The following is a 27320-nucleotide window of genomic DNA, read 5'->3' as shown; positions in this document are numbered from 1 at the left end:
TTCACTCAAAGCGTTCCGCGCCCGCGGATAAGTCAATATTTGTGGTTTTCAGAGACCAGATATTGCCATATCTGGATCATTAAAAAGGCCACCTGATAAGTCTATACAGACATCAAAACTCTTTTTATCAGTAGTCAGAGTGGTTCGTTGTCATTTTAGTTGTAGCACTTCCTTATTGCTAATATATAATTGGGAAAGCAAAATAATAGACTTCAAATATGCTTTCCACATTGGAAAATACAATTCACTTTATATCTCCAATATTATTGGAAACTACAGTACACTTATCTCTAGTATTATTGGAAAATACAGTACATTTATCTCCAGTAGGCAGTATTATTGGAAAATACAGTACACTTATCTCCAGTATTATTGGAAAATACAGTACGCTAATCTCCAGTATTATTGGAAAATACAGTACACCTATCTCTAGTATTATTGGAAAATACAGTACACTTATCTCTAGTATTATTGGAAAATACAGTACACTTATATCTCTAGTATTATTGGAAAATACAGTACACTTATCTCCAGTATTAATGGAAAATACAGTACACTTATCCCCAGTATCAATGGAAAATACAGTACACTTATCTCCAGTATTATTGGGAAATACAGTACACTTATCTCCAGTATTATTGGAAATACAGTACACTTATCTCCAGTATTATTGGAAAATACAGTACACTTATCTCCAGTATTATTGGAAAATACAGTACACTTATCTCTAGTATTATTGGAAAATACAGTACATTTATCTCCAGTATTATTGGAAAATACAGTACACTTATCCCCAGTATTACTGGAAAATACAGTACACTTATCTCCAGTATTATTGGAAAATACAGTACACCTATCTCCAGTATTATTGGAAAATACAGTACACTTATCTCCAGTATTATTGGAAAATACAGTACACTTATCTCTAGTATTATTGGAAAATACAGTACATTTATCTCCAGTAGGCAGTATTATTGGAAAATACAGTACACTTATCTCCAGTATTATTGGAAAATACAGTACGCTAATCTCCAGTATTATTGGAAAATACAGTACACCTATCTCTAGTATTATTGGAAAATACAGTACACTTATCTCTAGTATTATTGGAAAATACAGTACACTTATATCTCTAGTATTATTGGAAAATACAGTACACTTATCTCCAGTATTAATGGAAAATACAGTACACTTATCCCCAGTATCAATGGAAAATACAGTACACTTATCTCCAGTATTATTGGGAAATACAGTACACTTATCTCCAGTATTATTGGAAATACAGTACACTTATCTCTAGTATTAATGGAAAATACAGTACACTTATCTCCAGTATTATTGGAAAATACAGTACACTTATCTCTAGTATTATTGGAAAATACAGTACATTTATCTCCAGTATTATTGGAAAATACAGTACACTTATCCCCAGTATTACTGGAAAATACAGTACACTTATCTCCAGTATTATTGGAAAATACAGTACATTTATCTCCAGTATTATTGGAAAATACAGTACACTTATCTCTAGTATTATTGGAAAATACAGTTTACTTATCTCCAGTATTATTGGAAAATACAGTACACTTATCTCCAGTATTAATGGAAAATACAGTACACTTATCCCCAGTATTAATGAAAAATACAGTACACTTATCTCCAGTAATATTGGAAAATACAGTACACTTATCTCCAGTAATATTGGAAAATACAGTACACTTATCTCCAGTATTATTGGAAAATACAGTACACTTATCTCCGGTATTATTGGAAAATACAGTACGCTATAAATCTCCAGTATTATTGGAAAATACAGTACACCTATCTCTAGTATTATTGGAAAATACAGTACACTTATCTCCAGTATTATTTGAAATTATAGCATACTATCAGCGTGGTTCGCTGTAAGTGTACTCTCAATAGCATACAGCATTTGTGTATTAATAATCTATCAATTTGTTTGAGGTTGCTTGAACAACAATCGATCCCAATAATGCTCGCTTGCTGTTTTTCTGAATATAATATTTGGGTAAGCAACTAATCCATTTTAATGACCTACTTGAACAATGAACAGATACATTTTTTCTCTTTTAAGCGATCGGAGACTCATAATAAGTGTTACGTAGAACAGGGAATCAAGAGGAGATGGTTTCATTCATTATACTGTATTAAAATGAAAACAACTTGTTTTGTAAAAAAGAAAAAATTAATAAAGCAATAAATGATGCAATAAAATAAAACAAAAATCAGATTTAAATTCATAAAATTCGACAAAATCATACATCATTCTCGAAATCAGAGTCTGATCTGAAACCATAATTTAGTTTCCTTTCGGGAAACTTTTTTCGCTTTTTTTTGCTCGCTTTGGGAGCGAATCTGCGAAGTCCGTCCGCTTTTCTGCCCGAGAAGTCGTTGACAACAGTGACAAATCGTCCCGAGTTGCTGTTACCGTCATGTCAATCTTTGTCATCTCCGAAAGCCTGAATGTTAAATGTTTTGATACATCGTCGAAAAAATATATGTTCATTGCAATACACATATTTGAACAGCAAGATAGTAACATATACATAACATTAGCAGCGGTCATTAGCAACGGTCTTTGTCCAGCTATAAAATACAAATAATATTTTTCAGCTTCACATAGAAACTGTATCACATGACAGTTGACACGTAAAGAACTGATTTTCACAATTTCACCTTTTCACAAATTCATAAATTGTTCGTTTACATGTTTACATATATAATAACATCTATAAACAAAAGAGCACCTAAAGAGGCTCAGCAAAGTGCTGGCCTATTTACGCTTACGAAGACTCATTCGTTCAATATGTCTCAAAGTAAATAAACTCCTCCATCCTACTCTATCTCTTGCTAAGTTCACTAAATTGGTAAAATCATCTTCGTTTTTCAAATAAATTTGTCTCTTAAATAGGTCCTTTTTCACAATAATATCATACAAATTAGTCCTATGTCTACCCACTCGTCCCTTTAGCGTTTGACATCCTAGTGTAGCAAATAACAGAGACTGGTAGGCAGGCGTGTCGTTGTCACTGCGTAGAACATGACCTAGCATTGTCCACCGTGCCTTTTCCACTCTCTCGGAAAGGGGCCTGGTCTGGGTACGAGCGTAGAGGGCCTTGTTAGATATTGAGCTAGGCCAATAGATGTGTAGGATGCGCTTGAGGTGCTTCCTCTGAAAAACATCTACAGACTCTAGAACATGCTGAGGTACGGCCCAGCAGCAGCAGTTGTACAGGAGCACTGATACTACTAGTGAGTCGTAGAGTTTGATCTTTCTCTTCTCAGTTATCTGACTCCTCTCTGATCCCTGGCACCACAGCTTGTCAAATGACCAGAAGGCGGTGTTAGCTTTATTTATTCTATTAGTAACATCCTGCTCTGATCCAAGCTTACTGCTTAGTACCAAGAAGCGTCTCGTTTCTCCACTCCTCTTTTCCTCTTAGCTCATTATCCCACTCGTCGCAGGCACCAACTTCTTCTAAATACACTCTGGTAAACTTTGTCTTTGTGTCATTGACAAAGAGACTCCATTCACTGAGAATATTCTTGGAGATCTAAAAGATATCCTGTAACTCCTCCATATCTTCACCAATCTCCTCTACATCGTCTGAATAGCCGGACTCAAGAGGCATGTGGTTATCGGCTATCGGAGGGTTGGGTCTTGAGGGGAGGACTGCTCTTATGTGCACTACAGCTCCAGCTAGATTGAGGGTAAACAATTTACCAGCTGTGCTGTCTCCTTGGGAGGCTCCTATGTTGAAAGAGAACATCTCTGAGTCAGTAGAACACACTCTGACTACTAGAGTGGTGTTAGCCATGAGGTATTGTACAAGCCTCAGGTCGTCTCTGGAGCATCCTGCAGCTTCTAGTAGTCTGATTGTTGTACCTCTGCGGATGGTATTGAAGGCAGCTGACATGTCAATACTCACTTTGTTCCATTCAAACTCCTTCTTCATTACTACAGATATGAGCATGCTCTGTGCCCAAACTAGGTCGGCACAGCTCTTGCCAGGCAGCTCTTGTAGGCAGCTTGGAACGGTCCGGTGAAGTTTTCCACAGCTCTCTCTATCCAGTTCAGAAACCGAGTAAGGAGGTGCGGCTACTGATGAGAAGCCTCCTTAAAGTTTATTTGGGTTAGAAACGACATCTGGGTCCCTACCCTCGCACAAGATTATTCTCAATTTTCTTGTTGTGTTCCACAACTATACTTCTGTATACTTCAGTGATTGGGCTGATGACTCCAGTGAAAAGGCTGGTGACTCTAGTGAAAGTGCTGGTGACGATGAGAAAGACCATAAACCAGGGATTCCTTCGGGAGCATGTAAGATTATATCCAAAGTTTGTTCGCCAATGGGGTGTGTCTGGGTGTCAAAGATCTTCAAGGTGGGTGCTACTTGTGATGAACTCTAGAAGGATGGGGTGGTAATACTCGGTCTGGCCGTCTGGAAGCCCATAGAATTCCAGTTCAGAAACCGAGTAAGGAGGTGCGGCTACTGATGAGAAGCCTCCTTAAAGTTTATTTGGGTTAGAAACGACATCTGGGTCCCTACCCTCGCACAAGATTATTCTCAATTTTCTTGTTGTGTTCCACAACTATACTTCTGTATACTTCAGTGATTGGGCTGATGACTCCAGTGAAAGGGCTGGTGACTCTAGTGAAAGTGCTGGTGACGATGAGAAAGACCATAAACCAGGGATTCCTTCGGGAGCATGTAAGATTATATCCAAAGTTTGTTCGCCAATGGGGTGTGTCTGGGTGTCAAAGATCTTCAAGGTGGGTGCTACTTGTGATGAACTCTAGAAGGATGGGGTGGTAATACTCGGTCTGGCCGTCTGGAAGCCCATAGAATTCCAGTTCAGAAACCGAGTAAGGAGGTGCGGCTACTGATGAGAAGCCTCCTTAAAGTTTATTTGGGTTAGAAACGACATCTGGGTCCCTACCCTCGCACAAGATTATTCTCAATTTTCTTGTTGTGTTCCACAACTATACTTCTGTATACTTCAGTGATTGGGCTGATGACTCCAGTGAAAGGGCTGGTGACTCTAGTGAAAGTGCTGGTGACGATGAGAAAGACCATAAACCAGGGATTCCTTCGGGAGCATGTAAGATTATATCCAAAGTTTGTTCGCCAATGGGGTGTGTCTGGGTGTCAAAGATCTTCAAGGTGGGTGCTACTTGTGATGAACTCTAGAAGGATGGGGTGGTAATACTCGGTCTGGCCGTCTGGAAGCCCATAGAATTCCAGTTCAGAAACCGAGTAAGGAGGTGCGGCTACTGATGAGAAGCCTCCTTAAAGTTTATTTGGGTTAGAAACGACATCTGGGTCCCTACCCTCGCACAAGATTATTCTCAATTTTCTTGTTGTGTTCCACAACTATACTTCTGTATACTTCAGTGATTGGGCTGATGACTCCAGTGAAAGGGCTGGTGACTCTAGTGAAAGTGCTGGTGACGATGAGAAAGACCATAAACCAGGGATTCCTTCGGGAGCATGTAAGATTATATCCAAAGTTTGTTCGCCAATGGGGTGTGTCTGGGTGTCAAAGATCTTCAAGGTGGGTGCTACTTGTGATGAACTCTAGAAGGATGGGGTGGTAATACTCGGTCTGGCCGTCTGGAAGCCCATAGAATTCCAGTTCAGAAACCGAGTAAGGAGGTGCGGCTACTGATGAGAAGCCTCCTTAAAGTTTATTTGGGTTAGAAACGACATCTGGGTCCCTACCCTCGCACAAGATTATTCTCAATTTTCTTGTTGTGTTCCACAACTATACTTCTGTATACTTCAGTGATTGGGCTGATGACTCCAGTGAAAAGGCTGGTGACTCTAGTGAAAGTGCTGGTGACGATGAGAAAGACCATAAACCAGGGATTCCTTCGGGAGCATGTAAGATTATATCCAAAGTTTGTTCGCCAATGGGGTGTGTCTGGGTGTCAAAGATCTTCAAGGTGGGTACTACTTGTGATGAACTCTAGAAGGATGGGGTGGTAATACTCGGTCTGGCCGTCTGGAAGCCCATAGAATTCCAGTTCAGAAACCGAGTAAGGAGGTGCGGCTACTGATGAGAAGCCTCCTTAAAGTTTATTTGGGTTAGAAACGACATCTGGGTCCCTACCCTCGCACAAGATTATTCTCAATTTTCTTGTTGTGTTCCACAACTATACTTCTGTATACTTCAGTGATTGGGCTGATGACTCCAGTGAAAGGCTGGTGACTCTAGTGAAAGTGCTGGTGACGATGAGAAAGACCATAAACCAGGGATTCCTTCGGGAGCATGTAAGATTATATCCAAAGTTTGTTCGCCAATGGGGTGTGTCTGGGTGTCAAAGATCTTCAAGGTGGGTGCTACTTGTGATGAACTCTAGAAGGATGGGGTGGTAATACTCGGTCTGGCCGTCTGGAAGCCCATAGAATTCCAGTTCAGAAACCGAGTAAGGAGGTGCGGCTACTGATGAGAAGCCTCCTTAAAGTTTATTTGGGTTAGAAACGACATCTGGGTCCCTACCCTCGCACAAGATTATTCTCAATTTTCTTGTTGTGTTCCACAACAGCACTATCAGTGTAAGGATGCCTGCTCCTATTGCTTCAATGTGAATGTTTTTCTCGAAAGACTCGTTGAACACTTTAGCTAGCTCTTCATGAAGGAGGGGGTTGTTCAGGGCTTTCATGACCTCGCATGTTTACATGGTGATTGTTAATTTTATCAATTAACCTTTGTGTTAAAGTGTTAACTTGTTAAATATTCACTTTATCTATCTACTTTTGTTATTTAGTTTATTTTACTTACCGTGGAAGAAGCATCCCATCAATAACACTTGAGACCTATTTGGATAAGCATCTAGGACATACACCAAGGCTCATAAACAATCATACACTAGACCCACACAGGACTATCTCAGATAGTGACACATATTCAGGTGTGGACCATGCTCGGAAGTCCCTCGCCTGCCCGCCAAAGAAGAACATCTGAAGTGGGTTTGCTCTGAGCAAGGTAGTAACAGCTTCGAGACTCCAGAGGTCTGTTGCGTTGATATCTATTATTCTATGTTTTTGTATATACTTAGGGAGTCCTGGAGTGTGGCTAGCAGGAGTCACACTCTGTGGGCACGGCGAGAAGGCCTCCCTCTTCACTAGGAGGCCAGAAACCGTTGACCAAAACAGAGAGAGAGAGAGAACACTTGAGACAAGGTCTCTCATCTCACGTCTATTTTCAGGAGCAACACTGAAAAAATTATGAGTAAATATACAGATAGTCGCAAATTTTGTTGTGTCACGGTATTATTCATCAGGTTTGTGATTCGCACACTAGTAATGATTTGCAAGCCGCTTTGAACAATATTATTTTAAGGTTTCTTGAAAGTTTGGATTTCCAGATGTTATTCTAGGTCACCTAATACTTCTACCTTTTACCCTATCTACCTATCTGTCCTTTCAATTTAGGAGCCTAACCATCGACATTTTTTATAACACTCGAATAACACCTTTTCAACTTAATACAAGATATCTAAACTATAGCGTAATAAAAACGAACTTATAGATCATGCTCCTAAGATCTGCAAGTTCTCCGAATGTTGCACTTAGGTCTCCCTCAGTGTTTTTATCTGTTTTCTTCGGGCTCTGGTCTTGTGGAAGACTATCGTGTACTGTTAGTGGAAGACTGACTTCTTGAGTCGAACAGCTAGCACCAGGATCCGTGCATAGGTGAGGATTGTGCCTGCGATACAGTGTCAATGAAATTAATTGTTATAGAATCCGTATCAAAATAGGCATAGCGTTCTTATCAGATACAAGAGGATGCAATGATCAAACAACTAGTTTTACGCTGAAATAGGTTATTCATAATTACTTAAATGAAGCAAGATCCGTTTCTTACCTGAATGAAAGCGGAAGATCGGTCCATTCAACGTTCGACTCACGAATAACCGCCAATAAATGTTTGCACGGTAATTCTGGGTAAGACCTGAAGTTCAGGCAATCACAATGGACACTCGGACTGACGGTGACCTGGAAATGTGGGTAATTAGTTATTGATTAATCTGATTGTTATTTAATACTCAATTAATTGATAGTAAAGTAAATGTCCAAAATACAAGTACAGGGAGCGTCGACGAGTGTTGTTAAGTAGGGGCGATTGTGCTCGTTATGGGACTACCAGTTATGTGCTAGTACTGACTACTGAGCGTAAGGAACGCTGGTATGGCTAGGACCCTGGTATGGCTAGAACAGAGAAGGTACTTAGACTGGGTGGTGTAGCCGGTGACTGAAACGGTTTAAGAAAACATGTGAAGAATGTTTAGGGCACCCTGGCCCTGATAAGCAATGCTGAGTAGTGTAGGTTTATTTGATGGCCTGGAAGTGCTAGGAATTGTTATTATATCATAATAGTCGTAAGGAATTAAAACACAGAAGGCACAAACAAGTTTACTTTGTCGCATAATCTTGATGATATCTGAACAAGTGTGAAATTGAACAAATAATGATATACCAGCTTAAACCCCTTATATTATGTACTATTAGAAAACCCGTGGTCACAGTGAGCAAGCTAATATTGATAGATGGATCAAACAACACTGCTAGTACCACGCACCAGTCACATAAATCATTATCGGGTGGTAATATGTTAACAGTGTCACAATTAAACTACTGCAACATGGTCAAAAATAGGGTTATTTCGTCACAAAAAATTATTATAACTCTGTTAGCTCCTTGCTGGCAAAATAACTAGTTCATTGATGATAAAGTTACATAGTATTCTAATAGAGGTATAGCTCTTCAAAATAGGGGCAAGACATGTATACTTTGTCACATCAGTAATTATTATAAGAGTTAGGTAATCGTCATCAGATTAACAGATCTTGTTCGTAGTTTGGATCGATTAATATAGGCAATAAAGCATCCTATGCCAATTTAAACACACTATCTTGATATTGTTGGGGCAGGGAAAATTAATTTTGTCACATTTTCAGCGTCTTTGACAAATTAATCTAAAATTGTTAAACTTGAGCTCTGATGTTCTGGATAATATTCTACCAATCGTTTCTGAAAGAATGTTGAATTCTAATAGAGTTATAGATCTTCAAAATAGAGGCAAGACATGTTTACTTTGCCACATCAGTTATTATAAGAGTTAGGTAATCGTCATCAGATTAACAGATCTTTTTTTTGTAGTTTGGATCGATTAATATAGGCAATTAAGCATCATATGTCAATTTTAACACACTATCTTGATATTGTTGGGACAGGAAAAGTTAATTTTGTCACATTTTTAGTGACTTTGACAAATTTAACCTAAAATTGTTAAACTTGAGCTCTGATGTTCTAGACAATATTCTACCAATCGTTTCTGAAAGAATGCTGAATTCTAATAGAGTTATAGATCTTCAAAATAGGGCAAAACATGTTTACTTTGTCACATCAGTTATTATTAGACTTAGGTAATCGTCATCAGATTAACAGATCTTGTTCGTAGTTTGTATCGATTAATATAGGCAATAAAGCATCATATATGTCAATTTTAACACACTATCTTGATATTGTTGGGGCAGGAAAAGTTAATTTTGTCACATTTTTAGTGACTTTGACAAATTTAACCTAAAATTGTTAAACTTGAGCTCTGATGTTCTGGACAATATTCTACCGATTTTTTTCTGGAAGAATGTTGAATTCTAATAGAGTCATAGAATATATATATATAGATCTTCAAAATAGGGGCAAGACATGTTTACTTTGTCACATCGCATCAGTTATTATAAGAGTTATTATAAGAGACTATTTCATTCTATAATCATTGTTTTTAACCTATTTACGATTTCGTATCATTTTTTGTGACAATGTAAACATCAATTGATCTTAACTTGCATCAACTACATTGTCATCATATGATAAAGTTTTCCCGCCTTTCAAACCAAAATCAGATATAAATAATTCGCCCAAAATTTAAAATTCCATATATTGTGACAGAATTAACCTCATTTCCCAATAACCAAGTGCCTGTATTAGCTAACTATTCGAAACAAAATATTTTAGGGCTATGATTGGTAGATCAACCATCAAATAATGAGTTAAAAGGTTTTTGAGGACACCTCACAGTAGAATAGAGGTATGGTATTCTGAGTGTGACAAAGTTACCCAAATATTGCCTTGTAACCGTTCGATGTAAATGAGCTTTTGTCACCATTAAAGTCTCATATGAGAGCGAATAAGTTACATATAAACATGTCCAAGTGCTGCTACATACACTTCAAACCCACCATGGCAGGTCCTAAGTTAGAGACTTTATCACACCCTGAAGTTGTATTAACTATAGACAACTTTCCAATCAAAAAAGGTTTCATCCGCAAAATTTCTGGGTGTTATAATTGACGAGAACCTATCATGGGAAGATCACATTAAAGCTCTTAAGCGAACTCTAAATCATTCCACGTCCACTTTATGTAGACTTCGCTGCTCCCTTCCAGAATTTCTACACCAACAATTATATTATACCCTGTTCGAATCACATCTTTCCTACTGTATATCTGTATGGGGTGGGGTAGCGAAACAACGTATAAGCTCAGAAGTACTGTCTCAGAGTACTATTTGGTGACAGGCTGGCATACCTTGATAAGTTTAAGACTTGTGCACGTACTAGGCCTATAGGACACGAGAAACTTGACCAAAAAGTTTTCATAAAAGAGCACACCAAACCGATATTTAAGCATAATAATATTCTAGCTATACAAAATCTCTATACATACCACAGTTACCTCGAGCTCTACAACATAATGAAATTCCGTGCTCCAATATCCTTACGTGAGGGTTACACATGTTCCTCGAGGAAACCCTGCCTTCTAATCTGTCAGGCAGACCCACCTGACAATCACAACACTAGATCAACCAAAATTTTTAACATTTAACCCCAAAATTCAGAATGACTGACTTTACTACTAGTGTAATGTGCTTGCGAGCACTTTTTTTTTTGTTTTTCCCAGCCGCTAATCTGTAGCTCACTTTTAATCGACCCAGTTTAGACCTCATGTCATTTAGATCTTCTATGTTGAGACAAGTTCTCAGATTATGGTTTTATAACTACGGTACTGAGCAGTACTATTTATCACAACTACCTATTTATATAGCACACTTCACAATCGACCCATCTCTAGACCCAATCATGCAAATGAGTTTATGTCACCATCACCTGCAACAAGAGTACGTTACCAGCATCACGGACAAAGGATAGGACAAAGAAGACACTATCTGCCACACTTATAGAGCCTGGCAAACTCTAATCAAAGGTAAGTCTGGCAGTGGTTCACACTCTGTTGATATCTCTTTAATGAGACTTGATTGAGGCCTCTCAACTTCCCTAGTTGAGTGTGTCCCACAACCAAGCTCATTGCCTAGAAGTCCTGCATTATTATAATGCACCTGGACATATGTGGCAAGTATAAGCTCTTTAAACCAAAACCAAAACCAAAACCAAAATGTGCTTGCGAGGTAAGCTAAAACGTGCGCTATTAACGAATCAACATAATCACGCCCTGCTTGATTGGACTGTCAAAGATTTTGACTGCGCAAATCTTATTTCCCAAACATTATAACTGGCTGGTCACACACATCTCAATTAAAATTACCCTAGGCTACTGTTTTCCAAGTCTTGTCCTGTGAGTAAAGTATGTGTGAGGTGTGAGAAAGTTTTAATAAAATTATTGTATATTTACTTTTGAATTTTTAAAATCTAATTTGAGAATGAAGTTTACAGAAATCTTAATTAGCACTGTATAGTTTAAGATATTTATAGCTTATTATAACCATTGATACAAAGGCCATAATCTTTCGCCAGCTCTCCAATATCCACCTTGAAAGCTTGAAGCTGCATTTTATATCCTTGAACTACACAATATAAACTAAAGAATGTTTTAGTGTAGACTTTTTGTCACAACAAGACTGTATAACCTATAATAACAACTATAAACAGAACCCCTAATATCTGCTTACAATTTTTCTTCTAGTCCTAATCTGAGCCTTGTCTCTATAAACTTAACTGAACTAGCGTTTCGGTGTGTGCAAAAGCTTCCAGGCACGCGCATTCCTAGCCCCGTTAGTTACCTGTCCTTCCGAAACCAAACTAGCAGTCAAGGACAAAAAGTCATACACCAAATGGGCATTATATTTTATAAATTGTTTTACATCTTTTTATTCTGTAAAAATGTGCTAAAATTAAATTTCTTGTTTCATTGAATTTCTTGTTTCATTGATCCGTGCCCTTTAACCAATGCAATGTTGTATCATAATTATTAGATTGACCTAATCTACTATATTTCAGACCAAGGAATGATAGTTAGACAACTGCAGTTAACTTAGTCACACAAAATGTGACATTTGAACCATTATAGTGCCTAACAACAATAGATTTTCTATCTGAGCAGTGCATATGGGAGTATGGGTTACGTGGCTATAATGTTCAGAACTTCTGAACGTGCTAGGTTAATATATGTCAAAATTAAGCCACTATCGTCGAAAACGCTATCATTTTTGTTTACCAATATCCTCAAACTCGAATGAACGTGTCCATAATATACATTGTTTGTAGTATATTATTTGTAATTGTAGCGAGTTATCGGATGTTTTATCTTTGAGCGAGGCTATCTTTATAGGAGTAGTCAAGAAGCTTGAGTTTTGGCGCTATGATCGTGCTCCAGATTTTAGAAGATCTAAATATAAAATCTTTTAATATAATGGGAATTGAGCAGTGAGATTGGTTTCCTTTCTACATGATAACTCATATTGCTGGGGCAGTGATGTTAGGCGTCTGAGTTTGGGTATTTTAAGGAGCACTCTCTTTGGGAGACCACTGTCCAATTATGATTTCAAATGATATTATGTTAAAACAAGCTGCGGGGAAGGTTTTGATAGTCAGCTTAAATAAATTGCAACTACATAAAATCACTGAGACAAGAACAACCATAAATAAGGAATGACAACAAATAATTTGAGTGTACACTAACATTTACATTATTTACATTGCTGTCAATCGATATTATTACGTAAGCCACCTAATTTTACATACCAGCAAATTCATGGAAAAAACGACACTTCAAACCTCAAAAATATGATTAACAATCGAAACCAGAAACAGCTGCTTATAATGAAGTTGCACTGCTGAAAGATGTATGAAACAGCGATAGTGAAAAATCGTGATTGATAGAAGCTGGAGTAGAGTTGAATGGTGAAGGTGTTCTAAGTGTACGTATGTCGTATATGTACCTTGTTTTTGATGAAGCTTTAGTGGGACACGAATGGATGGAGACATCCTGATCCGGTAGATTTCCACAAAATGGTCAACCCAACAAAAACTCGGCAGTAAACCTGAAATTGTTAACGAAAGCACAAATTGACCATTGGCGATAAACTTTAAGTTTTAATCACTCGAAATTAACATGCTATACCTTTGATCATGAATAACAGACTTTTAATCGAGTAAATAGTGTAGTCAAATATGAAGTATAGAATAACTGAATAAGGTGTTATTAATTAGGCTAGACGTTAACTGAGCTTGAAGCAAACTACTGAGGATATAGAACCAGCGCAGCACTCCTGACAGCAAAACCAATTTTGCAATTTATCCAATGCGAAAATACGCATTAACAGTTAAATGAAAAAAGTTTGGGCGAGCGATTTAGTGAGCGCGAGAGCATTGTCTTACTATTATGTATTAGTATTATCAACCTCTCTTTGTTTCATTCGCGTCTGAATTAAACAGCTTTGTATTCAGTTAAACATGGGTTACTACGGGTTACCAAGGCCGGGTTACTACGAGTTACTACGAGTTACTACGGGTTACTACGAGTTACTACGGGTTCCTACGGGTTACTACGGGTCACCAAGGGTTACTAAGGGTCACTAAGGGTTACTACGGGTTACAACGGGTTACTACGGGCTCAAGCACCTGAAGATATAAATTAAAATATGGTAATATTATTATCATGTAAATACAATACAATACTTTCCTCGCAATACCAAGGCTTATTATTCCTTAAACTCAGTCTAGTGTAGCAACTTCATAGAAAGATTTGATAGTTTTCTGAAGCTTCTTTAAGCTATTTTGTTGTCAGGAGTAAGAATAGAACAATTAAATAGGAAATTTTAGTGGGGATGTTTGGTCTAATCTGTATGTTGATGGCTTCAACATTTTTATTTGTAAATCTTACCGACTCCTTTCCGTTAAAGACAGTACTCCGTTTTTCTAGTTTTGGTACAACTAAGATAATATTACAGGCTTTTAGAAAAGTTCAAAGTAAGCAACTAGTATATTTATGTTTGACTTGAGTTATGAAAAAACATATGTCATAACTGTGCAAAAATAAAATAAATTCTTACTTTTAGGTTACAATATGGCAGAATCCACATTATCTGTGAAAGCAATCCCTGATTCCTATATTGCAATCTCGATAGTATACGACTCAAAGATAAGGGTCATGAATGTGACACCAGAAGTGAGAGAAATGCTTGTCATACTTGATCAGGAAATAGAGGCTAAATATGGATCCACTCGAGGACGTCTCATAGATTACTATGGTACTGTAAAGATGCATGTTGGGGATAAGTTTACTTTTGCACTTCAGAATGGTGGCAAAAGGGGTTACACCCTCGGAAAGTTCTTCACCACACGCCTCCTAGAGGAAATGTACAATTTAGGCTACATCCTGATTACAAGTAGTGATTTAGCAAGACAATTGAACATGGCTACATGGTTCTTTGCAAAGGGCGCAATACCTGATGTAAACAGAGGCCTATTTAGAGTTTGCTGTATTTCTCCTGTTACAGGTGGAGGTCCCGACCCTACTAAGCTTAAACAGCTTGTCCTTCTGCGGCATGATGAGCATATAAAACAAGCAGTTATGCTAGCTCTCGGCGATTCTTGGCTTAAGGGTGTGTCTAAAAGTAGGGACACTATGGTTTTAGGTGAAACCCTGCATGAGATTACTTTGAAGGGCTCCTGGGGTTCGACTCACGAGGACGGAATAAATACTCGAAAAGCAATTTGCAATATAGTGGGTAGGATGAGTGGACTAAACTGGAGACTTATCACTTCAACTAATTTAAGAGGGGTTGCTGACTCCTTCTTCTTTATATACGATCCAACTTTTACTGCTCATCCAAATGATTTCTGCATGCTGACCCTGTCTGAAAAGGACAAGTTTAGGTTGATCAACTGCGACCACCTCCTTGAGCCTTTGGAGACGGCTATTACTGCTGCTGGTCTTTCTATCCAAGAAAAACGGGATTACTACGGAAGCCATGAGATCAAGGTACATGGAAACCCTTGGGTTTCTAAGAATAGTGAAGCTATTGCTGCACGAAGATGTATTTCGCGGATTATGGAAGTTTTTGGGCAAAATGGATATACTCCTCTTTACGCAATTGACATAGGCTATAGCCAGACTGATAAAGCCTCTATTCTCTTCCGGAGAAATCCATACCCAGTCAACTGCAAATATGCTTGCTTGTCATTGACCAGCTTGAATGGGCTTCAGCTACTTGATTTTTCCATTGATGTTGGTGCCCCAATGAGAGATTGTCTCTACCAGTTCTACTCGTTCCGTGTTCAAAACGAGGTAAATTTACCAGACTCGAACCTAGAAATAAATGTTCGTGGATTGCCCTGGTTTGGGGTTTGGCATTCCAAGGGTGCTGTTTGTTATCACATGAGAGCTGTATTAGGCAAGATGATGGCGGTCGCGGCCCAGCATGGCTGGTACGTATCCATTTCAGGAGATGTTGCAGCAAAGTTAAACCAAGGGGCTGGCGGGGGGCGTGGCCGAAATATGACGATTGATGGTAATAGCATCTATTTTGTGAAAATGTACTAAAAAACGTTAGAAGTGGGGGTTTGTTAAAGATGGTATTATTAAGTGAAGCCTCCTGGAGCTGTTTTGTTGTAAGGAGTAAGACAGGAACAGTATCACCCGTTAAATTATTACGTCGTACGAAACTGTTCTAAATAATGAGAAGTACCTTTCAATCGTATTTGGATGTTATCTAATCTAAGAATTAATATTTCAACTCCTTATTTAGGGGATGAGGTGTGCATATAACAGTTTGAGTGATATGTTTTGTGAGTAATTTTTGACAATTTGTACCCCAACTCTGCATTTACGGCTCTTCATTGTGGTTCTTATTTTTTGGCTTTTATTTTTAGCTCTTATTTTTGGCTTTTATATTTGGCTTTTTATTATATATTACTAGAAACCCGCTAGTCGAAAGTTTTGTTCGAGGAAATGTTAAAAATCATTTATAATTTATGTTTAAATTTCTCTAATCTCTTCACCATTTGTTTGTTTGTTGTTTGTTTGTTTATAGAACCCATCCCCAATCTCGTATCGGAAAATGACAAAACTCAAGTCTGAGTGTGAATACGATTACGGGTGGTACCTGCAAGTGTGTTCATTAAGCATTTAAAGTTCTGACTTCTGTAAAACTGCAGTTACAATTGTGCTAGAGTAATTTTACTATATGCGATCGATATCAGGTCTAAATCCCTACATGCTTCCAAATTTTTTAATCTCCAACTTTCTGCACAATGTACTGGAATGTTTTGAAAAATAAATAAAATACCTTACTCGGGATTATTATAACCGGGATAAAGTGGTGGGTTTTGGAAGATTCCGCCATATTTTTCCCGGTCAAAAATTTTACCAGTCATAAAAAACCCGCCGACTCAGATTATGGGGTTCCAAGGGGGTGGTGATCATCATATTTTACCTGAAGTCTCATATGTGCTAGAGAAGACTTTTGAAGCAGTGGATGGAGGGCTGTAACTTTATTGGCGGTTGCTACCATAATTTCGTTCCAGAATACCAAGCGGTGGGCAGGAAATTAAGCTCCGGCTGACCTTCAGAGCAGTAGCCCCATTAGCGGACAAAAAGTCTTGTTAAGACAACAATACAACTTCGAATTTGACGGTCAGCAGCAGGGGGATATCAATAATGATAATGGAGGGGACATTAGCGATAATGAGTATGAGAATACGCTTTAATGAAGATTTGACTTATTATTGATATAGATTTATTTTCCTTTAAATAGACGTGTCTTTTTTTCTATTTCTGAGTAATACCAGTAACTGTAAATTGAAATAACTTCTTTAACAAGTAACAAAAACAGAAATTTCGGTTGAAAATTTGTTGACCTCTGAAAAAAAACTTGAAAAGTCGGCCACCGGTAAATACATGACCGGGATAATTTGGCGGGTTTTGGGAAAGTCCGCCATATTTTCCCCGGTCATTAATTTTCCCAGTCATACATTAACCCGCTATAATAATCCCGAGTAAGGTAAAATAAAGTGATATATAAATAAAATCAACGATTTAATGTTAGGATTGACATACGTTGCATGCCACTTTTCGCGCGCGAAGCGCGCGCCGCCGAAGTGGGATACGAAACATGTATCAATGTTATGTGTTAGGAAGGTAAAATTGATTCCCTGGTTTCTTAAGTCAGCTTTATAGTCGGAAAATAAAAGTATGTAGCGTCGATACCAAACCGATTATTGAGCGATGATAGCTAAATAGTTGGTTCCTGGAATACAGAGTCCTCCTGATTCCTCAGTCTTTGAGTGTGGTTTTTGTTCTTGTTCAGTTCTGTCCATATTTCTTCGTGTTATGAAAGTATAGAAAATAGAAATAGCTGTCGCTAAAATCTAGTTACACACATCTTATATTTGACCAGACTTTATCGGCAGCTATTTCTATTTTCTATCTAATTCTATTTCTAACAGTCTTCGTAATATAATGTAGTTTATTTACTTTTCTGCGAGTTCGTGGATATTAGAATTGAGTATCTGAGTAAAGTAGATATTAAAACGAGCATTCTCTTTGGTAAAAACAATATGTAGCTATCACAGAGGCGAATACAGTATAATAATATAAAAACTGTGTTCGGTTATGATATGAACTAATAATACCCCTGTCAAGTTGATATAAGATAATCTCTCATTTTCGCCCTTCATAGCATCAATTCTTGTTGTCATTGGATTTCACTTGAAGACACCCGACTAATAACATGAATGGGAAGACAATCAGTTAGAGCTAATAGTTATGAGTTATTCGATCATGAACAGGAGTGTCATTGATTATCGTGTTTACGTTTTCACGTTTACGTTTTCACGTTTACGTTTTCACGTTTACGTTTTCACGTTTACGTTTTCACGTTTACGTTTTCACGTTTACGTTTTCACGTTTACTTTTTCACGTTTTCGAACAAGTGGAAAAAATCGCCAGTTTCAGTTACAATTCTAGGGTTACTAACATAAACAAAAACCCCTATCTTTCTTAACTCAAGTATCTTCTTTTTCAAGGCGCGTGCATCGTCATGAGAAAGGGGCTTTATCCCACGGCCAAGAAACTCCCATTCCGATGAACCAGCAGAAGAGGAGGTGGAAGGAATGACGACATCAGAAGAGTTTTTGTCGTTAGCAGGAGACTCCTTAACTTTTGGAGACGCTGCAGCTGCTGCTGGGGTTGTTTTAGTGGAATTCAAACTGTGTGACTGCAACAGTCTCCTTACACAGTTCAGTTTACTTGTACGCTTCAGCCTACTTGCGCGCCTCTTCGCAACACTTCGAGGAGCAGGGTCGTGGAGAGAATGGTGGTATTCAGTGGACTCTACAGAACTCATGTTGGGAAAAACAATAGATAACGTAAAACTAGACGTAATTGAGACGAGGATAATTTATCACTGTTCTTGAGCTATTTATATGACATGAATTGATAATTCGTGAGGCAATTAGTAAAGGTACTGACAGTGATCTGAACCCTAGGCCTAATGAGGTCTGATAATTGGGTCATGACTGGGTAACAGTCAAACGTGCCCCAATTATTGTCTTCATTATTATCAATTATAATATGTTAATGACTCAATAAGGTTGGATGATCCCGGTCTCAAATTCAGGACGTGCCCTGATCACAAGCCAGCTGGACAGTAATAGATTAGATGGCAACTAAAATGAGACTAGACTGAGACTAGACTCTACGTCTAAGAATCGACTAGTAATAGTATTATAGATCACAGTCATTTTTATCTAACATTCTTCATAATATAATGTAGGTTATTTACAACACTTGCACTGAGAGTTCGTGGATATTACATTTATTGAGAACGTTACAGAAGGAATTGATTTAATCTAGTTTGAGGAGTCCTCACTCTCCTCACGTCCAACAATGGCGTTTCTCTTGTCGCTAATATGTAGCGCATATTACTGGGCTGCGCTCAGCCTGTCATTCCGCCGAATCTCTATATATGATTATGAACATAAACATAATAGCCTGAGGTCCCCATGTAAACCGCATAATGATAAAGTGTTGGCAATTGCTCCTTCATAAAATTGTGTACCCAGTACCATTTCTCAAAAAAAAGTCACACTTTCTGTGGTACACCCTGTAATATGATAATGATTATGTCAGTAATGCAGGAAATCACCCAGTGAATGACACACTTGCCACACCCAGATATTTTGGAAATACAGGTACTTGTCCGTTAAACCATGAGATATGACATGTGACAGGTATTTTGTTGACACACGCTGTAACCCCTTTGGCTTTTGATCGCCGGCGTGCACGCGAGAGAGAGAGAGAGAGAGAGAGAGAGAGAGAGAGAGAGAGAGAGAGAGAGAGAGAGAGAGAGAGAGAGAGAGAGAGAGAGAGAGAGAGAGAGAGAGAGAGAGAGAGAGAGAGAGAGAGAGAGAGAGAGAGAGAGAGAGAGAGAGAGAGAGAGAGAGAGAGAGAGAGAGAGAGAGAGAGAGAGAGAGAGAGAGAGAGAGAGAGAGAGAGAGAGAGAGAGAGAGAGAGAGAGAGAGAGAGAGAGAGAGAGAGAGAGAGAGAGAGAGAGATTGGCACCACATTCCACCACATTCCACCACGACAGGCTGGGCGGTAGTGATACCTAATTTTACCAACTGTACCCAGGCTGCTAATTTGGCTATTATTAGATTTTACCCCCCAAGTTTTGGTAACATTCCTCCGGATCACATGTCACCCCAGGCCTCTTCACCATTTACTTTTAGCTCTGTACTGTAAAAAATATGGATTTTATTTGACAATGACGACAACGTTATAAGTTATAAATATTCGAATTCCCTATTGGATACCTTTTATCATTTATTGCCATTGCTCATGGTCTGGCCCGGCGCGCTACTTCGTAGCACTTGCCATCGAGAAGAAAGCGGCGCGCGCTACTTTGAAGAAATTTAGAGGAGTAACATCCGTCTTACCGCATCAAAAATATCAATCCCAACCAAATGTTATAAATTAAGATACATGGGTATCACGTACAAAATTAAACGGCACTTACCCATTACCGTTAGACATTTTAGGTTTACAACTTACCAGGACGCGCACCGAGTTGGACTCGTCGATGGTCCTGTATATTATGGAACAGATATTTTACGAGTATCACCCGTTAACGTTAGACATCACTTGGCTGCGAAACCCAAACATAAAACAATGAACAAGGGAACAAAAATTATTGTAGGTTTACAACCTACCAGGACGCGCGCCGAGTTGGACTCGTCGACGGTATATATGGAACAAATATTTTACGAGTATCACCCGTTAAAAAAATTGAGGTGGGATTGAACAAAGCTGTGATAAATTTGAAGCCGGACTTCTTTGCATCACGTCGTGACCCCCATTGTCGTTTCACTAAGTTGTATCGTGGCCCTCGTGCGCATCAACGATGCAAAGCAAGAATGCTAGTTCGTTGCTCTATCCAGAGCCCTTGCGCTTGCAGTAGCGCGCGCCCGCCTCACGGTGGTGAAACAAGCGCGCCCGAAGTGGCGCGAAAGCACATGGTTAGGTGAACTAGTTCGCGCGGCGCGTCGAAGCGGCGAAGTCCTCCAAATCTTTTCTAAAATAACGCCATTATTTTAACGTTAATTTTACCTCACTGTTATATTTACGACGTGCTAGTCCAGTAACAATGGACAACATAAAATCATACGTGATATGTCATACGTATCAAATATTAAATTGGATCATGTGCTGATCTTATTTATTTGTGGAAATATTAACGGGTGATACTCGTAAAATATTTGTTTCAAACTCGGTGCGCGTCCTGGTTTACTGGGCGGCGCTCAGCCTGTCATTCCGCCGAATCAATTATTGTTTATAAACATAATAGCCTGAGGTCCCCAGGTAAGTCCTGATAGGTTATAAACATACAATGCAATGCAAATGGAAATTATATAAAGTGTTATGTGCGTCATATAAATTATAACAATAAAAAAGCGAAATTAACGTTAAATTGTATCTTCATGTAAAAAATCAGCAATATGGTTACCTATACTGTATACAGCTAAGCCAAACTTATTGCTTGTATTTGTAATATAATATGATTTAAAATATATCATAATGGAGTGACAGTTTGATTGACGATGCCTTTGATCTTGCCTGGGGACCCCATGTTATTATATTTATGTTCATAATCAATATAAAGAATCTCCGAATAAATATTAGGCGGAAGACAGGCTGAGCGCTGCACAGTAACTCTGATCTGATGATATGACGAAGGCTTTGACATTTGATTACATACACTAGAGCAATCCATGAGCGATGAGACGCCGCGCGCCTGGCAGATTTGATATTTGAATTTAAGTCATTTGGAATCGAGCGCTCGCAATTTTCATATGGACGCCAAAATCAAGGATTAACCGTATTTTCTTTCTCACATGCACATTGGAAGTTAGACAACTCCACTTTTTTGTACTATTTGATGTAGCTTTTACTTAGCGTTCTAGTTAAAGCCTCTTTGTGTTTTTAATTTCTAATGGAAGAGAGACTGTGTCAGTCATAGACGGTCGTTTTAACTTTTAAGCATAGATGAGTGGATGGTCACTATACTAATACCATGTCCGTTCTGATCTTACTTATTTACTTAGTTAGTAAATTCTACGACTTTATGCAGCAATATTGCACATTGAACACTTGATTTCGGATTGTATAACTTCGTCCAGCTTCCGAAATTAATTATCACAAACATACAAAGTTCTCTGGAAGCAAACTGTTTTCTAATACAGAAGGACATCGATCTTGTCATATTACTTTAGCTCATCGGCTAACGATGAGCGTTCTTTCTAGTGAATAAAATGACGTACTAAACCTTAGGTTCAGCGCACGTGCAGAACTCTGGAAACTTTGTGGTTTGCGCGCATTTCCTGGTGCTTGGTTTGTCCCGATTGCACCGTTTGGTTTAGTTTCATTCTCGCTCGTGAACTGCGCGATATGGCCGTATTGCTTTATGAGCCTCACTATATTAACCCTATACTTTGTTTGTCTGAAGATAATCATAGGATTCAAAAGGGTTTTGAATCAATATGGGGTTTAAGAGGCGATATTCGATAAAACATAAACCACAATTTACTAATTGAACCGGTTTTGCCTTATCTTTAACTTCTAGTTCCTCATTGCTTAGATGTATATTTTAAGGTTGTATTATAGTTCTACCAATTCTAGCTTGGTACTACGAAACTGCCGAATTTCACGTACAATTACTCAGCGAAAAGCTTGCTTGTAATATTACTGGATAATATAACTCTCGAAAGATTGTTAAAATTTGAGTTGTCATGTACTTTCATTGCGTGTAGTTTAATATGCATGTCATTGCCTCGCTACAAGAGCTGACAACTAAGTCTCGCTGCATGATATAAAACATAGCTGACGTTATTCGTGTCCTTTAGTTTAAAGCTCACGGAATATTACTTTTGTATGTTTTCTCTGCTGAGAAATTCTCTAGTTACATCGCTAGTCTGAATTAGTTTCTATTTTGATAGCCTGAACGACTTAATCTATCTAGAGTTTGTTTTTAATGTCGGAGTTATAGATTTAAATGGAGATTACTTATGATATTTTTACTTATAATATTGCAAATAAGACTGTTTTACCGGAACAAAACTGTACACTTACAGTGATATATAATAACTCAATCGGGGTTACTTCATGTATTGTTCTCAGGAATGGCAACCCAAGCTTCACAACGCAAAGAGTACGCTGCAAGATCCCAAGCTAGCAACATTCTAGACGGAACACAACAGGTAACTCACACACTACTAGTTATTAATTTAATTTGCTGCCACCACCGTTTATTCGAATGCATACAGTTTATTTTTCTAGCAGCTTATCCCAAGTGTCACTGACTTTGGTGGAATTCAATACTTTATATTACAAAGAAAATACACATGTATAGAATGTAGATGTTTGCCCTATTTTCAAAGAAGGGATTAGTTTTGATTTAGGGAAACTTTGACTAAAACATTAACATTTTCCTACAAAGTTAAATCTACTTTAGGAGTAGTGTAATTTAAATTATAATATTATGGAATTTGAAATATCGATGTTAAGAAAATTTGAACGTCAATTTCAAATTAATGTTATTATTGTGACAGGACCTTGTGTAGATCTTCGGGCAAGTTGGTAGTTTTTCGAAACGTGTGGGGATCCGTTTCCCCTCCGGTCATATTGATTAAGAGACAAGTATCAACCTGGGTTCGCTTCACTAAAGTATCTAGTAAGTTATACCACTTAGGCTTGATGATAGAGCTTTGATCTCTAGGTGGATCTTTCTCCCTTCCTCACTATTTATCCCACCTTGTTTGTATTTTATCGCTCTGAAATAGTTGGTAGCACTTTTAATTGTGTCAGTTGCTGTCCATATATCGCATGGGTGCTATACAAGCACATTCTTCTCATTTAATTTCATAATCATGTGATTATCATTAAATGTGTAATTATTATTGAATATAAGGCTTCTATGATAATATAATCACATTCCACGGCAACCTTAAGCTGACCTACCAAACCTGTCATCAAACTTTATCTTGGAATCCGTGTGGCCTAGTGGTTAGAGCTTGCGCCTTCTGCACAGAAGGTCCAGGGTTCGAATCCCAGTGTCACCTTGTCTAGGGAGTAGCTGAGGATCCATTGGATATACCCTACATTGTAGTGTACTGTAAACATAGTACTATACTATATATTATAGTATTAGGAGACGTATCATTTACAGCCAGATATTCAGAAGCCAGGAAGACGTCTGCAGCAGCAAGCAGTGAGCGATATATTCAGTGAAGAGGGAGACCCTAGCGCCAAGAATTACGACAGAGCAGCTCCATCTCTCGCTCCCTTCCTCACCGACAATAACGCAGTGGATACTCACGGCAGATTGGGCGGATATGTTAACCAATCAGACTCTTTAGTCTTCAAGGTCAGAGAAATACTAATTAATTAATTAAATAAATAATTAATTAATTAACTAACTGTATTCACTATTCAATCATCAATGTAAACACGATGTTATGTGGCACAATGTGGTGTTGGTAGAAGTAACCTGTAACACCTTGCAAGTAACAATGGGTGACTTACTACGCTCACCCCCCACCATTGTGTACCCTGTTTACCTGCATGATCAAATAATGGGAGGAACTGGATGAAATGTATTGAATTAGGAGAGTTGTTTAAAATAACTTTACCATCTGATGATGTGTCGCCCACGTGCGCGCGTTACCAAACATCTGATGACAGCTGTATATTACAGGCAGGTGAAATGCAACCCTACGAGAGTGAATCATACCATCCAACAACAAATGCTAATGGTGAGATTAGTAAGTTTCGTGTTATGTGAAGATTGTTCTCACTCACATGTAACCTCACTTAAATATCACTCATTATTACACATGATTTTACCCACAGTTTCTCCAACACAGACACTTGTTGATATATATTTCTTCACAGCATCTCAACTCTACACATATTTGCACTCCAATATACTACATCTTTGTTTGACGCACCATGCGAACTTCTTACATATCTCAACTCATACCGTCAACTCACATACATACTTTTAAAAGTTACGACCATAGTCTGAAACACATGAAAGCCTGGATATTCTAGTGGTGGTTCCTAAAGTTCCTAGAGTTTTAAGGAACATACCGTCAACTCACATAACATGCGTGTTGACGGTATGTACGTGACTCGCTCACATACTTTACTATGAGCTCACGCTTCACAACTAAATTATAGAAGCAACCTTAATCTCATATATCCAGTAGTCACCGAGGCCCGAGCACTTCAAACCGCAATTTACAATAGTTTATGTTATATGATTCAACTATCCTAAAGAGTTTACGTATCAAATTGAGTGTGTCATCTTGGAGTGGTGTTATTTATTATTGCCTTACAATTTACATAGCGCTCATAGTAGTCCGATAGTTTCACTGGGTCATAATATTAAAACCTATTTATTTTCAGTGTATGTGGAATCAGACGGAGCCGCTGAACAAGACGCCAAGTATTGTGAGAACCAGAACGTAGCACAAGGACACAAGAAGAGGAACATGGCCAGCAACATATTCGGAGAACAAGACGCCCCCACCTCGGCTGATCCTCGCAAAGCTGCCTACGATCGCAAGAACATTTCTAATGTATTCTAGGAAAGCTGAAACTGCTGAGATCTCAGTGTGATCGCGTTAAATGTGCTATTTTAATCTGTAATATATTAATATTTATTATTTCTTCAACACTGGACTTGAAACAAACGCATATTTTTTGTTAAATTTACAAATTTTTAAATTTGTGAAGGGCTGGTTACCCACAATTCAGATGTTTTTCAGTTTCTGGCGGATTATTTCTGTTATTTATTTAAACAAATAAATTGTCATTATTGACAAATAAATTGTCATTATTTTTCTGCTATTTGATCCAGAATATTGTTCAGATTCACACAGAATTCACACAGAATATACTTATTGGTTTATTGGACAATTTTTGTTGTCCAGTGATGAGAATCCCGACCTTTTTCTGTGTCCCTGTTAGTAATATAGTATATAGTAGTAATAGTAGTAGTAGAAATAGTAGTAGTAGAAGTAGTAGTAGAAATAGTAGCAGAAATAGTAGTAACAGTAGTAATGTTCTAGGTAAGAAGTAAAATGTGTCACACCTCAACGGCGATTATGCATTTAGAGCGAATTGAACAGTTTCTAGTGCATTACATTTCATGTTCGCTGGGGAATTAAAAGCTTCGTGCTTGCTAGGCATTACAAGCTTGCTTGTCATCTCTACCAACTGTAGAGTAATGTTAAATCAACACCTTACTCTAGGTTCTCAAGTCCTACAATACCTCATATTGGTAGGTGAACACTGGTAGGTGAGCATTAATACATGTATTACTAAGGTAATACCTGTATTTTATATGGCGAGAATGGTTTATCTTAGTTAGACCTTATTATATAAGGAATTCTGGATATTTGGAATTCTGGTTGAAATGTAAGAGCAGAGTAAGCTGATAACACATTATAAACATATAGCTATGTAATATACAGTAAGCCTAAGTTTTCCACATATATAGCGTTATATACTGAAAAATTTCATTCTCAAGTGACGGAACCTGACCACTGGTTGTCAATTTCCGGGAATCCCTTTCATTCCGCCCTCATACAAGAATATTATTATTGTAAGGTTTTGTCAAAGCGCTATGATCTGACCTCTCATTGACAAACTGTATTCGAGCTTTTCATTATTATAATGAAAACAAGTCGTTCATATCATAGAGCCAGACTATTATAATACCTATGAATTGTTAACTGCTGCCTCTTGATATTGTTCTAATGTGTATAGTGTGGAATTTTATGAGCTATTTTAAAGTTCTAATGTATACCAGTGATATGATATTAGTTGAGGAGTGTTCTAGGTATTTTGTATGTTTTCACTCGTACTCTGTAGCTGACATCCAACTCGTTATTATGAAGGAGCAAGGAACTAGCTCCGTTGTTAGCGTCCTCCCTGTAAAGTATTATCAGGTCGTCTATTTCTGATAACTGAAATATATCGGATCTATTTACGGCCTACTTTTGTCTGATCTATTGACGATGGACATAAATGAGACAAGAGAAACGCCATCTTAGGACGCGAGGAGAGTTAGGACTCCTTGGGTTACATTAAATCAATTCCTGCTGTAACGTCCTCAATAAATGTAATATATTTGTAGTGTTGTGATAAGTATCTTATCAATAAATTAAAAGTTTATGGATCGTCTGAAACCCTCCCATTACATTCGGGTCCACCTTTGTAACAAAATACCTACCGAATAGTTAAGAAGCATGCATCTTCACGGTCTTCACGCCATCTGCGGACCACCTCTCTGGTTGTACCAGCCGAATATAGAGTTGTGACTTTCTGCTGGTCGGGGCTCATCCAGTGAGGGGACTGTCTGGGGGGGGGGGGGGGGGGGGGGCTGTCTGGAGAATGTTCCAGAAGAATTACAGTGTTTCTAGTCTATAAA

The 27320-nt window shown here is 38.2% G+C and overlaps 1 protein-coding gene and 1 long non-coding RNA gene across 6 annotated transcripts; one reads left to right on the top strand and one right to left on the bottom strand.

The window, feature by feature from the left end:
* Positions 1–1993: 1993 nt before the first annotated feature.
* LOC134814889 (uncharacterized) lies at positions 1994–7577 on the bottom strand. The gene is made up of 4 exons (XR_010160199.1): positions 7552–7577; positions 7206–7242; positions 6808–6842; positions 1994–2480 (listed from the first exon to the last, which is right to left on the bottom strand). It is a non-coding gene; the product is annotated as an uncharacterized LOC134814889 (long non-coding RNA).
* Positions 7578–12980: 5403 nt separating this feature from the next.
* Positions 12981–25827, top strand: LOC134814857 (uncharacterized). 5 transcript variants are annotated; one of them, XM_063823166.1, is made up of 5 exons: positions 12981–12995; positions 23003–23082; positions 24051–24248; positions 24579–24645; positions 25292–25827. In XM_063823166.1, the coding sequence occupies exons 2-5, from the start codon at positions 23005–23007 to the stop codon at positions 25471–25473; spliced, it is 525 nt and encodes a 174-aa protein (XP_063679236.1). In that variant the 5' UTR covers positions 12981–12995; positions 23003–23004; the 3' UTR covers positions 25474–25827. The 5 variants fall into 5 exon arrangements, with proteins under 5 accessions (XP_063679236.1, XP_063679260.1, XP_063679252.1 ...); XM_063823190.1 differs by lacking the exon at positions 12981–12995 and adding an exon at positions 19138–19153 and having other exon boundaries at positions 24063–24248; positions 24579–24636; XM_063823182.1 differs by lacking the exon at positions 12981–12995 and adding an exon at positions 19138–19153 and having other exon boundaries at positions 24063–24248.
* Positions 25828–27320: the final 1493 nt, after the last annotated feature.

Source organism: Bolinopsis microptera, chromosome 1 (assembly GCF_026151205.1).
Source record: "Bolinopsis microptera isolate Bmic1 chromosome 1, MBARI_Bmic_1.0, whole genome shotgun sequence".
In the NCBI taxonomy this organism is placed as follows: Eukaryota; Metazoa; Ctenophora; class Tentaculata; order Lobata; family Bolinopsidae; genus Bolinopsis; species Bolinopsis microptera.
Note: the sequence above shows the minus strand (reverse complement) of the source record. Positions and strands in the feature narration are given on the sequence as shown.

Excerpts from the sequence above, each read along its gene's own strand:
- LOC134814857 (XM_063823166.1), top strand. The coding sequence starts at position 23,005 with ATGGCAACCCAAGCTTCACAACGCAAAGAGTACGCTGCAAGATCCCAA. Across the intron at positions 23,083-24,050 it reads TTCTAGACGGAACACAACAG|CCAGATATTCAGAAGCCAGG; the intron begins GTAACTCACACA and ends TATCATTTACAG. Across the intron at positions 24,646-25,291 it reads AAATGCTAATGGTGAGATTA|TGTATGTGGAATCAGACGGA; the intron begins GTAAGTTTCGTG and ends ATTTATTTTCAG.